This window comes from Podarcis erhardii (genome assembly GCF_964252035.2).
Source record: "Podarcis erhardii genome assembly, chromosome: 3".
Classification (NCBI taxonomy): Eukaryota; Metazoa; Chordata; class Lepidosauria; order Squamata; family Lacertidae; genus Podarcis; species Podarcis erhardii.
Window position 1 is genome coordinate 19,050,562 of NC_138507.1, and position 18,948 is coordinate 19,069,509.

General features: G+C 41.1%; 1 protein-coding gene and 1 long non-coding RNA gene across 2 annotated transcripts; one reads left to right on the forward strand and one right to left on the reverse strand.

Moving 5' to 3' along the window:
• Positions 1 to 1,136: 1,136 nt before the first annotated feature.
• LAPTM4A (lysosomal protein transmembrane 4 alpha) lies at positions 1,137 to 18,541 on the reverse strand. The gene is made up of 7 exons (XM_081857458.1): positions 18,260 to 18,541; positions 8,591 to 8,711; positions 7,118 to 7,194; positions 6,905 to 7,027; positions 5,813 to 5,908; positions 4,279 to 4,377; positions 1,137 to 1,911 (listed from the first exon to the last, which is right to left on the reverse strand). Exons 1-7 carry the CDS (start codon positions 18,356 to 18,358, stop codon positions 1,837 to 1,839), a joined length of 690 nt encoding a protein of 229 aa, XP_081713584.1. The 5' UTR covers positions 18,359 to 18,541; the 3' UTR covers positions 1,137 to 1,836.
• LOC309339514 lies at positions 12,011 to 13,403 on the forward strand. Its single transcript, XR_014155432.1, has 3 exons — positions 12,011 to 12,451; positions 12,486 to 13,255; positions 13,306 to 13,403. It is a non-coding gene; the product is annotated as an uncharacterized lncRNA (long non-coding RNA).
• Positions 18,542 to 18,948: the final 407 nt, after the last annotated feature.

An 18,948-nucleotide genomic window follows, 5' to 3' on the forward strand; every position in this document is an offset into this window, starting at 1 on the left:
AAAAAACTGGAGATGATCTACCCACCTACCCATTGGGCCAAAGTTATTGAGCTTTTTTTATAGGAAGCCTAAGATTTTTCCCCCCTTGGGAACACCCTGCAATCTGCCAGTAGATCACGAACTACCGTGGCACAAGGCATGCCTTTGAACAATTCAACCCAAGCAGGCGAAGGTCCTTATAACCCAACCCCCTCTTGAATGGTGCCCACCTCACAATCCCAGCCAACGTTCATATGCAATTTTTAATGTGACTAGAGAGACATAGGAAGCACACGCACAGACAGAATATATTGCAAAATTTACTTTTTCAGTCCAGGAGAAGGGAAACCCAACGCCTTGACTTCAAAGTGTGTAAAGCAAGTATTGCTAAAATTAACAGTCCATGTTTTTAATACAGTTAAAGCATATTCTGCAAAATATTACGTCCCCCCACACCCAAATGTATTGCCATATTGGCCTGAATATAAGCTTCGCTTTTTTTCCAAATTCCAACTGTGAAAGTGCGGCTTAAATTCGTGACCTTACAAAAATTGGCTTTTACGATATCGCTGCTGAAACAGACTTACGGTAAAACAGAATGGGTGTGCGTGCCTGCAAAATTTTAAGGGAGTGGCTTATATTCAGGTATTGTCTTTTTCTCTCCCCCACCACCTTGAATTTTAAAGATGCGGCTTATATTTGGGCCAATATGGTATTTAAAACTGCCTTGGTATCTTTATTTTTTACTTTCTCTCTCTCTCTCTCTCTCTCTCTCTCTCTCTCTCTCTCTCTCTCACACACACACACACACACACACACACACACAGTGAGATAGAGAGAGAGAATCCAAGCTATGCCTTCAGATAAACAGAACATGAGATACTACTGAACTCTCACAGTCTCCTAGGTCAACCCACAGTTAATAACATTTGTCCCTGGCTCCAATGATGAAATAGACTTAGCACTGGCACAAAAGAAAAGAGATATGAAAGCAATTTCTTATACCACCACAATGAAAAATGAATGTATATTCTCTGGTAATTGTTTTTGCTTGAAGCTACAGGACTGATTTCAAAGTATGAGTTTTATTTTAGCAGACAAAAAAACCCCAAGAATTATTTTAATGAACACAACAAATAAAATCATACAACACTGGATTATTTTTTTAACAAGATTTTATTAAACATCATTTATAAACAAAGATGGAAATGCACACAGATTGGAAGCATGCAACTGACACAAATGTAATTTCTTGCTGCACTTTTGCTGCATTCACAGCATATAGGAAAAACTTCAAATTAGTGCCAGCTTTAGGCTTCCTGAACATACTGTTTCAAGGCATTGAATAACAAGAAAGGTAAGAGAAAGTGCAAGTAAATATATATATACATATGCATGTGTATATATATATATATATCATATACCACATCTGAACTTCCCACTACAATATAAATGAAGAAGAAAAACACAAGCTGTTATCTTGCCAACTGATCAGATTGTCCTTCAGAACTAATCCGTATTTGTAAAATGCCTGATCATGTGAACACCTACGTCCGATACTAATCCTTATTTATCAAATTAAATGAAAACGTAAATGCATATGAATGAAGTTATATACAAATATAGAGGTACTTGCAGAATTAAACCCTAAGGCATAACTGTGTAAAATGATTGAGATGATCAATGAAATTAAAAACTACTGGCAAGGGGATGATTTTCATATGGATTTTAGTAAGGTTATATCAAATGCCTCTCAACCATGTAGCTTCGCACCTAAAGCCATGAATATTAAAGCAGTCTGGCAATATAAAAAAGTGAAGCTGGTACGGGTGTTCAACCACAAGTTTTCAGTTTTCTTCAGGCAGGTATGTAAGGAGGTGGAGGTTCCTTCTCTGGCATCTTTACTGCCATTTCATAGGTTGGCAGGACATACTATAGAAGGGAAACACAGATTTTAAATAGACATATATATGAGGAAGTTGAGAAACCAATTTCAGACAACCTCGAGAAAGTTTCACTGCTATGTGTTTTTAATAATAATAATAATAATAATAATAATAATAATAATAATAAATTTTATTTATACCCCGCCATCCCCAGCCAAGGCCAGGCTCAGGGCGGCTAACAAGCAATAATAAAAACAAGTTGAATCAATACAACTTAAAAACAAGATTAAAATACAACATTAAAATGCAGCCTCATCACAGGAGGAGAAAGGAAAAAAGAAAGAGGGGGAGGGAATCAAATTGACTCCAAGCCAAAGGCCAGGCAGAACAACTCTGTCTTACAGGCCCTGCAGAAAGAAATCAGATTGTGCAGGGCCCTGGTCTCATGAGACAGAGCGTTCCACCAGGCCGGAGCCAGTGCTGAAAAAGCCCTGGCTCTGGTTGAGGCTAATCTAACTTCCTTAGGGCCCGGGACCTCTAGGGTGTGGCTATTTATGGACCTTAAGGTCCTCCGTGGGGCATACCGGGAGAGACGGTCCCGTAGGTACGAGGGTCCTAGGCCGTGAAGGGCCATGAAGGGCTTTAAAGGTCAAAACCCGCACCTTCAATCTGACCCTGTACTCCACCGGGAGCCAGTGCAGCTGGAAAATGCTCCGATGGCAGAGACCCCGTGAGGAGCCTCGCTGCAGCATTCTGCACCCGCTGGAGTTTCTGGGACAGCTTCAAGGGCAGCCCCGCCTAGAGCGAATTACAGTAGTCAAGCCTGGAGGTGACAGTCACATGGATCACTGTGGCCAGGTCGGGGCAGGAAAGGTAAAGGACCAACAGTGAAGGTGGGAAAATGTCGCCCTGGCTGTTGCTGTAACCTGCGCCTCCATGGAAAGGGAGGCGTCAAGGATTACACCCAAGCTCTTGACAGAAGGCAATGGCACTAGTTGGGCCCCTGCAAAAGAAGGGAGTTGGTCCCTCATCCCCATACCATCCCGACCCAGCCAGAGGACCTCTGTTTTCGAAGGATAGGCCACAGAACAAAGTGGCTTATTGCTGAACAGTGTGTCAATATACCTGCAGTTTTGACAATAAATCCACGGATTCAGAATAACTTTACCCTTAACATAAACATTTTAGTTGAAGCTATCACTTTGTGTCTCCTGGTCATGCAAGTACCTGGCTGGACTTGCAAAGAACTCCTTCGCCCAATGTTGAAAGATTGCAAATTAGCACAAAATGAAAACTGCTCACATTTTGTGCTACTTCTTTATCACAGAAATCAAAGAAAGTATGTTGCTTGGGGCTGACTACTCCACCTCAAGAGTGACAGCATAAATAATAGTTAAGAGAAAAATGTGATTTCGGAGGCATCCCTCCTGAAAAGTTGCTTACACAGGAAAACCCATTACAGCTATTGCAAGAATTGTACTGCTTTAATAGTAGGTACAGATACAATTTGAAACAGCTACTAATTTAATCATTTGTCAGATGTATTCAGGCCATAAATGATGAGTGGAATTTTAAAACTTCTTAAGATTCCAGAAAACTCATTGATCTGGAGTTGCCCAAATCATGGCATAGCAAAACTTTGACCATGTAGGCTCCTCGATAGGAACTTGCAGCTGCTTTGCTCCTCACTGAAATACTCTCTTCAAGCTCATGGATAAAGTTCTCTCCACACTAACCACAAGCTGTAACCAAGACCACCACTTGGTTGAAACTCATGGTTTGCCTGGAGAAAGCTTAACCAGAAACCCATCTTTGAAAAACACACTAAGTCAAGCCTTAGCTCAACTCAGCATGGTGTTGTAGCGAAAAGGCCCAGGGAAGAGTACAGCAGTTGCAATCTCCTTTCTGGGAGCTTGTATGTTTGCATAGTCCCAGGCTTGGCTAACCCGAATATGCAAACTAGGCCATTATATAACATTTGCCTTAATACACTGCTGTCAGTTTGATACCAAAGCTTGTAGCTATCAGATTTTTCATGTTGTTGCATTTTGCATCCAAATACTTATGCTTGACGGAAGAATTCTAATTTGGCACTTGTAAAAAATGAAGTTGGTTCAAAGCATGGGTAGGCAAACTAAGGCCAGGGGGGTCGGATCTGGCTCAATCGCTTTCTAAATCCGGCCCGTGGATGGTCCGGGAATCAGTGTGTTTTTACATGAGTAGAATGTGTGCTTTTATTTAAAATGCATCTCTGGGTTATTTGTGGGGCAAAGGAATTTATATATATATATATATTTTAAAAAGATATATATGAAAAAGTTTGCTGACCCCTGGCTCAAAGACATATAATGTCATCAGCCCTGTCACTCAAAATTACAACTGGCAGCTTATTTTGGTCTTGTCAAGAATTTACCTGTGGAGGTGCTTCAAATGCAGGGTACACTGCGATCTCAGGCAAGTTTCTGTTGCAAATGTATTTATAGCAATTCCACACACAGTTAATTAGGTAGGCCTGCAAGGGGACAAACAATATTATAAAATAATAAATAGCAGATTTGTAAATTACATTTCTAGGAAGACCATACATACATACATACATACATACATACATACATACATACCATTCAGCAGACATGCTATGTAAGTTTATTTAGTTGTTTATTCTAGCACAAAGTAAGTGCTATCATTTTCTAAGGAACTGAAGGCTGCTACAGCTAAAACTACAGCACAAACACCTTGTTGTCACAGAGCCAGCACTTCTAGTGCATCAAATTAAAATACCTTCATTTTAGCTGGATAGCATGCCAACATCAGCATAATGTATATGGAGAACAAAACAAAGCACAGAGGAATGTAAACTTCAGAACTGCAGGGGAGATGGAATTTAATTGTTTCAACAGTTCCTAACTGTGATTGTGTACTCTTTATGCTTAAAAAGACAGGTTCAGTGCACCAAACAGAAAACTTTTAGACTAGATTCTGAAACTCCTATGAAAGGAGCTAAAATTACCAAACTGAAGAAGTAAAGGGATGGTGTTGAGTGCATCCATTATCTCATGCCTCTCTGAGTGGAAAAGCTTCATGCAACAGACCTCCACACCTGTCCCCAAGCTAATTTGTAGGCAGAAAATTAAAAAGACAGGCCTGTAACCCCTGATGCATTCCACTGTCTAGAAAGTGTGGACCCTTTCCTGGATGATGGAACAAAGAGGGAAGCAATATTAACTAGGTAACCTGGTGCTGCAAAGAGGCTGCCTTCTAACTGTTAGAAGTGGGTGGGAAATCTTTAGCCTGTACACTTAATTATGTCTTCCAGGTTCCTGAACTTGGTCCACCAGGGCATTTTGGCAAACTATACCTGCCTGCCGTATGACTATCACATAAGGCATGAAAATCAATTATCTCCAATCTAAGCACACATATAGTTTTATACCGTATGGATGCCATGTACTTGCAGTGTATAATTCAGGAAAAAAATGTCTAAAACACCCTAAATGTTACTGTACTGGTCTGATTGGTAGTAATTTTGTCTTCTTTTTAAACTCTGACCTAGTACAACAGACACTCTGCTTCACAAGGCCATACTCCATAACCTGAAAAGTAAGAAGAATAGGGGCAGACCTCACAAACTTGTTCTCACATTTAGTAAACATTGGGAGGGGGCAGGCAGGGCAGAGCTTATTAGTTCCATCCCAATCACCTTTCAGTTTGTAGGGGTTGACCTTGTGAAGTGAGGAGTCCCTTGCACTCATCAAGTGCACAGGGAACCTCAAATACTTCAGAAAATTGTCTTTCAGCTAACAAGGGAATTAGCACACTAATCTCTACTTGCTATAAATCCTGTTTACTTAGCCATAAGTTAAACACTTGAAGAAGGCTATGAAAAAAATTCAGCAACAACACTAGTGTTCCCTAAAAGATGCAATGTATAGTATCCAAAAACTGACCTTCAAGATGATCACCAAGGCAAAAAACACCAGAACAGTGAACAGAAGACAGCTTGAATCGAGGGAAAGGAGGTCATCTTTGTACGGAAACTCTGGCTAGTGAAGGAAATAAAAATGTTTTATAGACCAGGATAACGTTATTCAACAACTTCAAAAGCTATCTTTTGTACTTAGAAATTATTTTTTAAAGGAAAAAAAACTATGTTTCCTAAGTTCTACTTTATTTGTAAATAAAGTTAGATGAAATGAAAACAGTTTCATAGAGTATCCATTTAGCTTGTGACAGATACACCTCTGCTTTGGAACCATAGAAGGCAGGCCCAAACAAGTCTCCTGACATATTTAAATATGACACAGATCCATTCTAGGAAGCAAGGAGGAAGTCATTGTGTTTCATTAGCACGGAATCCAAGGCCAACACAAAGATTTTCCTGAAAAGTTTCAGAAGGGAGGAATGCACCAGTCATAACCAAAACAAGGATGTCAGACCTTGTTCTTTTAAAAATGAGTTTAAGTTATAATGACATTCAACCAAGCTGTAATTTTCATCCACTAAAAATATAGCTAGTAAATATATTTTAACCAATATGATATAAGGGAGAACACCTGCTGTTAAACAAACAGATGTAGAACTTTTCTTTAGAAATACAGAAGTTAGGATCCAAACATACTGGGCGTGTATGGAGGTCACTGTAAGAATTAGCCACAGCAAGCCACTCACTCATTTCCCTCTGCTCCTCTGATGCAGCCATGAGTTTGGAAGTTTTTGCTTCCAATGTTTATTAACCAGTTTAGCATATTGTCTCAAGTCTAAATTGCAAACAAGCCAGCTTCATAACCCATGATCTAAAGCCAGCTTGTTTCAAACACAGTGTTAAACTTTATACTACAAGCTGGAGTAATTATAAATTAGACATGAAAGCTCCCAAACTGCTCATTGTGGCCAAGGGGGAGAAGGAGGGGCAGCTCATTCTCACCATGCGAACTCGGCCTTTATCTGCATATCAAAATCTGATAAAGCATCCCCTTCATCAGGAAAATAATTAAATTTGTCTCCATATCAGAATACAACATTTACATTTAGACACTTACCAGCTGATCCAAGTAGTCCTTTATTCTTGGTAAGTATGTCAAAGAACTTATAGCCACCAGACAGCTGAGAACAAAGTCAAAGAGCTGGTAACAGAAGAATGGAATCAGCCAGCCAACTCGATGCTAAAAGTGCAAAACAAGAAGAATTCATTAATTCTGAAGTGAATCGAATCGAGGAAAGTTTAGTGCTGAAAACCATTCATATATACTTACAGCAATTGCTCCATACACCATCATAGCACTTATTGTGAACATGAGGAGCGAGATAGCAAAGAGAACACATGCATTTTCTGGTGGGAGAAAAACACCAAGAGTCATTTTTAACAATAAAAGTACATCAAGGATTTATATTTGCTGAACATCCAATTAAGTACCTCGCAAAATGGACTGAAAACTAACACAAATGGCAAAAGCACTGTGTACTGGTTAACAGCAGAGTGCATCAGAATGTAGCAGAAGGAAGAAAAAAAATTGGAAATGTGATCAAAAGTATTGTAGGCCTCTCTAGTAACTGCGTTTTGAACCACTATTTTAAATATACAATATGATGAAGAATTTCTATCACAAAGGCGATACTGCAGCACACTGACAATCTAGCAGTATGTAGGCATAAAAGTTAATATAGAGGCATAATGCAGCCCACCTCTAAGCTACCAGAACACTCGACATCTTTGACAAATTTTAACACATGAATTTTTCACCACAATGAATTATTTTATCTTAGGAAAGCTGGTTGCAAGGGGAGAAGCTAGTTTAACAATGCATATTCCTTAAGAATACTTCATTTTCTTTTTTTGTTCTCTATAGTTTCACCATTGTTAGACAGCTTTGCAATACTACTCTTCTGCTGAGCATCTCAATGTCACTTGGTAGGGAGGGAGCACCTTGACTTCTGCTATGGGTTATAGAGCAGCTGTCTTTCAACCTTTTCAGACCCATGGCCCACCTTTGACCCAAACATGCATTTGGAGACCCATTTCTTAATCTTTTACAATATATTTGCGTAGCGACAGTGCTCTTGTTGTGTCCCACCATGGATCAGACCATGGTCCACTAGCGGGTCCGTTCCCACCAGTTGAAGGCCAACTGAGTTTCAGTCTGCATTTCCTGCTTATCAATTTTTTGACCAAGTCAGCTTGACTCTACACAAATAGAATAAGATACTGTTTAATATCACTTGAGATAGAAGATACTTTGCCATGTTTTATTTGTCTGAAGAAAGTTGGAAAACAGTATGCTAGGCAACACTTAGTCACAAGCCTAATTCTTAGCTGAAAAAGGCATTAGTTAAGTTTCTTCTGCCTCCAACTGATGGAGTGTGTTGTTTTCTATACAGATCTTCCATGAACATCTTTCTATTCTAAGTTGAGAGGTCAGTGTGAACAGACCTCCTGTAAATAGGACTTGCGGAGTGGTGAGTGATCTTCTAATTAACATCTTCTTACCAAAGAGAAAAATGGACATGTTTCCCCGTGTTCTCTGGCATATGCAGAAAAGAGGAGAAATTACTGAAAGCCACAAATTATGGCTTGGCAAGCTAAGTGAAGTGTTTGATCCCTGATTAATGTACCTCACAAATGAATTTCAAATAAAACCCAAACATTTTGTTATGGAGTTATGTACTCTGAAAAACACACAACACACTGTATCAAAGATCACTGCTCTCCAGAAAATATATATACCTACCAGCCACCCTCTCAGAGGGATAGTAGCTACCAATGATTTCAGATTGGATATCCACTGTTGGCACAGTATTAGGGTGAGTAACTTCAACAGTCAGCAAAATGCCCATCAACAGATTCACTACCTGCAAAAAAACAAAACAAAAGCTACTACATGAGAACGGGGGAAAGCGAAATACTGTACTACAAACCAAAGCTTTCTCAGTATATTTACTCAAAACTCCAAAAAGTTCAACAAGGAATGCTCCCTAATAAGCACATTTGTGTCTGAAGTTTCCACTTGTCATATCTGGTGAGGTTTTAGCGACTCTTTTCCCTGTCTAAAATCTGGCAGGTCTGATAAGCTGGGGGACAGAAGATACAAAAGTTAAAAAACAGCAGACCGCCTGCTTACATTAGATAAGTTTCTTTCAACCATACTGAAGACATCAAAACAGCTCTAATTTGCCATTCAGAACTAGAACAGCCAGTGGTGAGCAACGGACCCACTTTTTTCTTTTTGTTCCACTTCCTGCTCCAGGCCACCCACAAGAAATCAAGCAAAGGGCTGCATTCAATTGGGCAGAGGTCACAGTTGGCCCTCACCTCACCTCAGTTCAGTATTTACTCTGGTTTCCACTCCTGTTTTCTTCAATATCAACACTTCAGAAGCTCCACATTTTCAGCTTTGCATGTCAAGACTGTGACTGATTGGAGCAGGATGAGCAAGCTTGAGATAGTTAAAGAGGGGAAGGGGCTTAATTCATCCATTTAGAGCATGGAAGCCTCAGACTAAAAAAGAAAAGGAAATATGGTCTTCCTACTTCCACTTGTTCCTCCTGCACTGCAGGGAGTTGGACTAGATGACCCTTCGGATCCCTTCCAACTCTACAATTCTATGCTTCTTTCATCACGTCAACAAATGTGACCCATCCCCTTCTTTTGCTCTTGGCATAATTTCTATGGGGCTGTGCCAGTCCTTGAGGTCTCTAAGGGACTTAACAAGGCTTTTAAAGGAAAGGAATGTAAAAGTAGAAAGGACAGAAGAGATGCAGAAGCTACTGTTCCAGAATATGTTCTGCTGTCAAGCACAGCAGAGCCCATGCTTTCTAGTTATCGATGAAGAGAGAGTTTTAAGTTTCACAGAGGATAAGATTACCTTCCAATGGCTATTTGCCATGATGGCTTTTGATTACTTGCGACCAAGTGGAGATGCCTGGGTGCAAGGGCACATGACATCTCTACCATCATGAGGTACATCACGAGGTACCTGGGGAACATTGGATCTAGACTGTTTTCACACACTAAATGCACCATCATGTAGAATTCTATCAGTTATATTTTATCTGTACAATTGGAATGAATTTCTGGAACCAAAATGCTTTTTCTGTGCAGCCTGAGCAGGAGTAGTCACCATTAAGAAGAAGAGGTTGAAATACATGTGGACTGTCCTTGGGATCAAGGGACTTTTATTCTTTAGGTTCTCAATGTTCTTAACCTAGCTCAAGGTTTTCATCTGAACTAGATAGATAACTAAGAATCAATCACAGTCAGTCCATCATCTGAAAAATGAGACTTTCAAACAGACTTGCCCAAAAATGGCAACTAGGCATTCCGTTTTGGCAACTGCAACTCTGGTTTAAGAAGCCATTTAATGTCTAACTTATATATCTGAGTTTCTTACACTGTGTTGCACTCTGGTCCTGATTGCAGGTTTTCTGTAAGCATCTTGTTAGGTACTGTAATAACAAAATACAGGACTAGACAGACCACTAGCCTGATCTAGTAGTCCTTACGTTCTCCCAAGAAACTACAAATTATGTTACATGACCTCCACAAGATCTTGAGAATAAATGACAAGTGGCAAGGGGAACATTCAACTCTCCATTATTTTGCCTATCCAAATGGCTACCGACACACAACACAAAGTGAAAGCAGAGAAATCTGAAGAGCAAACCACTGCCAGAAGGAAACTTGATGAGAAACTGTGTGACAATCCCACAGATCAAGTTGTCATGCAAATCAGACAAGTGGCAAGGTTGCTAAAAGGAACAACTTGTATGAGTAATAACACTTAATGAAACACAAGCGACTCTTGTTACACTTAACTGAGCTATTAATATATATTGATGCTGTGATGAGACCTTTCTAACTCCTGAGAACTTTTACAAACATTAAGATACCAAGCTGTAGGTATAAAAGCCTGAACTAAGGAAGGCAGGTGATACCACCTGTGTTGTACAAAAGAAACGAAATGTCCATACACTCCTACAGAAACACTGTGTTACAGACTTAAATGTTATATTTTAAGTCTGGTCCCCCAAAAGAAGCACTGGCCATAGTTCTGGTTATGGGGGGGGGGGGGGGGAACCAGTGCAACTCTCTAAAAAGTGTTTGAAACTCCCATTGTTCTAGGCACATTTTGCGACACAGAAATTCATTAGTGCAAGCAGTTTCTGAGCTCTGGGATCAGTACTGAGTCTAAGATTTCAGATTCAAACTGCAGAGTGGAAGGAAAAGAGGACCTTTTTCTGCCTCCCCACTTCCAGCTACTCTCTGAAGACTGGAGAAGAGACTCTCTTAAAAATATTAGGGGGGTGAGCAAGGGAAGGGCTAGGCTATGTGAAAAACGAACATAATATTTTTAGCTGCAGCTCGTTCATTTCCAGCTTTGTATTCTTGTTATAAAAAAGCACATCCAGACATTCAGTTGTTGTGCCCCTAACCTAGGTTTAAGGTGCCATTTAACTCCCAGCTTTCATATCTCAGTTTCTAACACAGTCTCCAAAAACACCAAACTTTGGAACACTAAATTCAAGACCATGGATAGAATTTAAGATGTAAAGATGCACTAGACACACCAAATGTTTTCAATCTTAGCAAGAAATATCTTCATCTTCCATGCCTCGTCCCTACACATTCCCTACGGATTAACTGAAAACATCACCAACTTTTTGAGGTCTTTGGGAACATCAGCAAACTGGAGAAACTCATGGGCACCATATCACATTTTGCAACCAAGCAATATTGTTGACATTAGAATGCCTGTTTCATGACTAATTTCAGACAGGGTGGGGATGTCCTGCAGGCAGCAAAGAAGACCCCTGAAAGCAAATGGGTGCCCATGGGCACTACACCGACAACCACAATGTAGAGTTTCTCTCTGTTGACTTCAGATCATATTTACGTACAGAAGGTATTGAGTCAATATAAAATCACTTTGCAAAACTGCTAACGATTTTTAAACAATTTAAGGACCAGTATTTCCACCTCCTTAAAAAGTTCTGTAACATAAAAGGTCATGTTTTCCCACCTAAATGGCTGTTTCAACAAATTCTAATGCTGACTTCAGTCTCCCAAGCTGGTATTAAAAAATGTTCCCCCCAACCTTATAAATATTGCCAATGCAACATATTTAGTTGAAAATGAAATCAGCAAGATAGAAGCCACACAGGGAAGCCTCTCTCAAGTTTTTTCAGTTTATTACGACAGTTAAGCAACTTAGGTACAGCATTCTGTATTTGACAAGTGTGATACTATTATGCCCTGTTCATCTCTCTTAACGATCACCATCAATGAATATTTTATAAACACAAACTTCCCGATATTCTATTCACCAAAGAGGTATATGCAAGTGGGTTTTGTAACAGGAATTTATATTCACTGCAAAATGAGCTATATATCTAGGAAAGGCTGAATATGAACGTGGACAGTTGGAAAAATATAAAGAGCAATAATTTGGCTCCAAATCTTCCTATCAGCCCAATGCAGCAGTAAAAAGCTTTACATTTACTTAAAATATTTCAAAGGATTTGGATGGTTTGACAATCTACTCTTTCCACCTAAGAAAATATGAATATGGCATGTGTTTAATATTTGTGTGTGTGTGTGTGTGTGTGTGTGTATAATTATTTTTTCAGGGAGCATGAATTAAAAATTTAAGCTGCACATACAAACCCCCAGTGATTGTTTTAAAGTATTCTAGCTTAATATTGCTCACATGCCAAATCTGAGAAAGCATACCATCAAGGAGGGGTGGAAATCAAATGGCAGCAATTGAACAGAATTGTGACAAGCTTTTATAAAATGAACAACACTTTCTGTTAAGTTTGCAAAAGAGGATTTTGTTTGGCTTATCTTAATAGGTTTGTTATAATCCGCAACACAAACAGAAAACAAAAGTGCCTCATGAATAGACAGGCATTATGTAATAATTTGTGTTCCAAGCAGCCAGTGAACTTTTCCCTATTATAATCTTACCAAAGAACAGAGACTGAAATGCACTTTGCCTTGCATTTAATAAGTGTTTTTCTAGGTTAAAACAGAGGAACAAAGGTTCACCGTACCAAAAAGGGTTTATAGGAGCTGGTCAACTTACTGGTGAAATATGATCAAACACTGGTCAAGGGTTGCATCCAGTGCTACTCAAGTGGATTTCCACTTGAACAGTAGGATTTCCCCTTCCCTTCCGGCTGTTCCAAAATCTGCCCATAATGGTCCTGACTGCAAGTGACAGAGAGGAAAGGGCAGTTCCATTGTGCACATGGAACCTTGTTGCATGAGCAAAACTGCAGTGTTACACACAACCCTCAGTTTTAAAAAGCATTTATTTAGCACAACTACAATTAAAGACTTATGCTAGTTATGAAAACTCAAGGTGTGGCCCAATCCTACTCAGAAATCATACTATGTTCAACTGGGCTTAAAAAGGTAAAGGGTGAAGGGACCCCTGACCATTAGGTCTTACTTTTATATAAATGTCCATAGAATTGGATCCCTAGTTAATTGCAAGACTATTAAAATTCTAAAATTAATGCAATGTGTATGCCTCATTAACAATGTTATGCATTATATAAGTATGTGGATGCATTATATAAGTATGTGACTATATAACATGTGGAAAAGATATTTGGATAAAAATCTCTATAATTACGTACCTCCCTCAACTGAGTATTGATTTGTCTTTTTAAAAAATATATTTTTATTGAAAAATTTTAACAAGCAAATTATCAATCAATATAACCAATTACATTCCCCCTTTTTATTCCCTCCCATCCCTCCCTCTCCCACCCTCCAAAGACTTCCCTCAGCTCCCCTCTGATTTGTTTGCACATATTATTCTCTGCATGTTAAAAAAATTATACATATCATTACCTTATCTAGAGTATTGATCTGTCTTATTCATCATGATTCCAGCTTAAAACCACACTCTGTAGTTTTAAAGTTTTAAAGCTGTAGGAAAGGTTGTGCACCTACAGTTTTGTTGAAATGTGTTTGAAGATCTCAATAATATAATGTATCCACACACACTTGGTTACATTTTTAATTTTACTACGTACTGTAATGCAACCAATGTAAATTATGTGAATAAAAAGAAGTGGAATGCGAGCTCTGCCAAGGTTGCCAAAGAGAACAAAGCTAGTTGCTGGTGGCTATAAACAGGATTTTGTTTAAGCCAAACATCAGATTAAAGGAAAATAACATTCCATGAAACTGCATATTTCAGGATGGCTGTGCCTATTTGCCTATAGGCACCCTGATCTGGACAGGGAGTATGATCTTTTGTCACATACAGTATTGAGAAAAATCCTTGCAATTCAAAGGATATCTGCAAGCAACATAGTAATTGGTCATGTAGCAAAGGGCTAAGGAGCTTGTATGAACTTTGAGGACACAGCTACTTTCCGGGGGGGGGGGGGGAATCTCTGCAGCACTCCAGAGCCATATGAAGCCTCATCATCTTCCTGCTCTATCACCTTCTCTGTACTGGTATCTCTCCTTCCCCCTCCAATTTCAGGATGCATTTATGACAGAAGCTTCAAGTCAATGTATTTTTAATTTCCTTACTATAGTATTTAAAGTGTTAACTTCCCAAGTACCTTCCCCAGAATTTTCTCCAAAACCACCTAAGTCACACAAAAGCTATTTTTGAAAGAAGATATTTTGGATACACACATTACTTAAAAGGCATTTCTTAGGCATTTAACACCATTTCTAAATTTGAAGTTTGTAGGTTCACAATGTCCTACTGACAATCAGCTAGAGAACACATTAAATATCCTACACAGTCCATAAGGCCACTATACAGTTGCATTATAAATATCAATAGTTCTCATTGTTTTAACTTAAGCTGATCAACAAGCTGAAAGAAACTGCATCCCATAAATTTTCCTACGTTTACTTTAGTTCATAGAATCTGAAGGAACAGACATCTCCTTCCACAGAAGAACACACAACAGAACTGCAACTCTATCAGCACCAGTTTTGGTAGTGCTATGTTGCCATCCACCTGTCTCGAGACAATGCCAACATTCATGTCCCAAATTTCTATTGATTTCAACAGGGCATAGTTTTGTGTGCACAGGCTTAACTTTTACAGCCTATTGCAAAGGTGGCCGAGCTGTGGTGCTCCAGATGTCGTGGAACTCCAACTACCATTAGCTCTAGCCAGCGTGACCAAGGATAAATATTGTACCCCAGTAACACCTGAAGGCCAAACGTCAGCTAATCCTTGTTAATCTGAACCCTACTATGCCAGAACAACTACAGCAAACTTCAAACCTACAATGCAGCAGCCATGGTTGATCAAAATGGATGAAATGTACAACTATGGTTTCTGTGCAAGCTGCTTGAAAATGCTGCACCAGATTTCAGAATCATCTCTCCCCCACTCCCCCGCCATTATTTCTGCTATCTATCCATCTCTGCTTCATGTGCTTTTATACCCAAGTAAAGGTCCCATTATCTTGGCCTACTGCCTTGGATTGGGAACTATAAACTTTATTCTAAAATGCAAAGATGCTAGGGAGCTAACAACTTTCACAACTAGATGGGCTGGGGGAAGTTGGGAGGAGACTATTTTAACAATATTACTTACTCCAGTGTTTATAAAACTTGGGTCCTCAGCTGTTGTTGGACTACAGTTCCCATCATCCCTAGGTAGCAGGACCAGTGATCAGGGATGATGGGAGATGTAGTCCAACACCTAGGGATCAAAGCTTGAGAAAATGACTTACGCTGATTGTGCAACACATTTGCAACTTGGTGCCATTTTGAGATATATATATATATATATATATATATATATATATATATATAAAATTTTCTATTATATTACGTTCCTTTAAGAAGTTTTATTGTTTGAAAATTTCATAGCACTGTATATCCATAATCCAAATTTTTCATTTCAGTTACAATCCTGAGCCTATGGCTTTATTCCTCACTTAAGCGGGTTGCAAATTCAAACTCTGAATAAGGGGGGGTGGGGGCTTGCCCCTGCTGTAAAGTCTCAGAAAGCAGCAAGAAGACTATTTTCTGCTTCGTTAAAAAATCCTACCCATGCCAGGCTCAAGGGAGGGGCAAGGAATCAAAAGATTTAAAAAGTAACTCTCCAGTGTTAAGCACATTTATGAAGCCTAGCTAAAGAGATGCTATGTCGGAAACGCCTTCTGTAACTACTGCTGTGTGGGAAGTGTCCTATTGACCCAATATTCCCTCCCACCTAGTACAAAGATGCAATCTCTTCCTGCTGAAAGGAAGAGACAACACAAACAGCATCGTAAGGGTGACTGATCACCCTCACCATGGAAAGGACAACTGACTGCATGCCAACACTTCCCTAAGTACCAGCAGCTGAAAACATCAAAAATAGAAGATCTTGTGAAGACAAGCAAGTGATACAAAGTGGTGTTGAAAACTCACGGAAGTCACACCCCAACCCCCTCCATGCGCAAGAGTTTGACCTACAAGAAACACTAGCTGCTAAGTAACTTCCCCACTTCCTTATAGAAGTGGAAACTAATGCTACATATATTATGAACTTTGTAGCAAGTGTCACAAGAAGCAGTAAGTTAATTTTGATTTCAATTAAAATTGCACTCACAACAACCTCCTTGCAATTTGCTGTTTCAAAGCCACAAAGCTATCTCAGTCAGCATTTTCTCCATAGTATTAAAGTTCCAATTGTCTGGTTTTATTAACTCTTTCAGTAACATCCTCTTATAATATATCCACTAGCATCTGAAAATAAAGCATAAACCCAGCTGTTGTTTGGAGTCTGGAAACATCAACAGCAGACAAAATAAACTAGTAGTTAATTCATTCTGCCCATGGGATCTATATTTTAGGGGAAGGTGTACTATGAACCTTAAGAATTCTCACCACTGTCATCAAAAACTGCAACTCCCAGAATTCTCTATGGAAGAGTAGTAATTTTAGAACTAGAAGGAGATGACTGAATTTTATGAAAAATAATTCTCAAGAGGAAACTAAGCAGTATATAAACTATTTTTTTAGTGTTTCTTCTCTCCTGTCCATCACTGCAGAAACTATAGGACCAGAAACAGATTGAGTAGTCAGTATGGAAAGGGAAGGGATTAAGAACGAATGCTTAGCACTCAGAGCTCACTCTACTTTGTGCAATTGGCAAAAGGGGCATGTAGAAGGGAAGAATCCTAAGGAGAAACACAAACCAATTCTCTCACACAAACCTTGGAAGGTCTCTTTCCGACACTACTTCCATGAGTGTAAAGATTTCACAGGTGAGAGGGTGTTGGATTATTTATTTAATACATTTATATACCACCTTTCTCTTCCGAGGAGCTCAAGGTGGTGTACGTGGTTCTTCTCCCCATTTCATCCTCACAAAAACCCGGTGATCGGTTGAAAGAGATGGTAACTGGCCAAAGGTCAGCCAGTGAGCTTCCTGGCTGAGCAGGGATTCAAATCCTGGTCTCCCATATCATGGACCAACACTCTTAACCATCACACACCACACTGGCTCTCACCTTGGATTAGGATCTGGGAGGTAAAGGTAAAGGTAAAGGGACCCCTGACCATTAGGTCCAGTCGTGACCGACTCTGGGGTTGCGGCGCTCATCTTGCATTATTGGCCAAGGGAGCCGGCCTACAGCTTCCGGGTCATGTGGCCAGCATGACTAAGCCACTTCTGGCGAACCAGAGCAGCACACAGGAGCGCCTTTTACGTTCCCGCCGGAGCGGTACCTATTTATCTACTTGCACTTTGACGTGCTTTTGAACTGCTAGGTTGGCAGGAGCAGGGACCGAGCAACGGGAGCTCACCCCGTCGCGGGGATTCGAACCGCCGTTCTTCTGATCGGCAAGTCCTAGGCTCTGTGGTTTAACCCACAGCGCCACCCGTGTCCCTTTGGATCTGGGAGACCAGAGTTCAAATCCTCACTCAGCAATGAAGCTCACTGGGGTGGCCTTCGGCCAGCCACGGTCTCTTAGGGCTAACACCAGGATAAAAAGGAAGACAGCTACGTACAATACGTCACCCTGAGCTACTTGGCAGAAAAACTGGGAACACACAGCAGCAAGTGCGCAGCTGCAGGGTTACTTTCAAAAGGCTTTGCAGCGAGAAAGTTAAGCCTTCGCAGGCAGCCATGCCTAAGGAAGACCAACCGCAGGCGGCCAATCAGTCTCCTTCCGGGATCGCCGCTCTCCCAGGTCTTACGTATTTGCTGGCAAAGTTCTGGAAAACACTCCCGGGGGGATAACGCGCATGCGCGGCCGCTCCACAGGGCACGTCAGCGCCCGAGGAAAAAAAGGGACGTTGTACGGCGGGGCTGCGCGCACGCGCAATAAAGGATCCTCATCACCCGGAACATCGCCTCGCAACCCCTCCGAACGGACAAAAGCGGCCCTTTCCCCTTAACAGCGAGACCTTCCTTACCATGTACCAAGTGCCCAGGATGATAGTGCCGGTGCGGACATGGCAGCAGCCGCAGCAGCGGGTGCTGTAGAGCCGGTCGCGGGCCCGCTTGAACGTCATGGCGGTGTCGCTAATGGCGCCGGCCCGCTTCGCTCGCCTCGGAACGGAACGCTGAAGGCGCTGAGGGGGTCCCTTACAAGCGTCCCTACGCGTCCGGATAAACCAATCAGCAAGCGGATCAGGAAGTGAAGGGCTTCCTTTATGAAGCTCGCAGGGCGGGACTACGGCGCGCTATTGACAGGCGAGCCGGCCACTCACGAGGCTCCCGGCGGCTATGCAACCCCGCCCACCGACGCCTCACGAAGGTACTCGGGAGAAAGAGAGAGGCTGGGTCTCGTGCCCGCGGGGGGGAGGGGGGAGGAGCGGGGGCGGTTTATGCGATTGGTCGCGGGCGGGATGTGGGCAGGCGCGCGCTTCGGCCGTTGGCGCCGCGAGCCTGCTCGCGTTTACCTCAGAGTTAAGCCCCGCCCTCACGCTGTCAGTTTGGATTAGTGGCGTCCGAGTGGAGGATGCTGAGAGGTTTTGCGGCCTTGACGTGAGGAGAGGGATCTGCTTTAGATTCCCCAGGAGTTGGTCGCTTTGGGTTGCCCTGCGACTGACAAATCTAGTAAAGGTCTTTAAGCAGAGGCTTGACAACCATATGTCAGGAG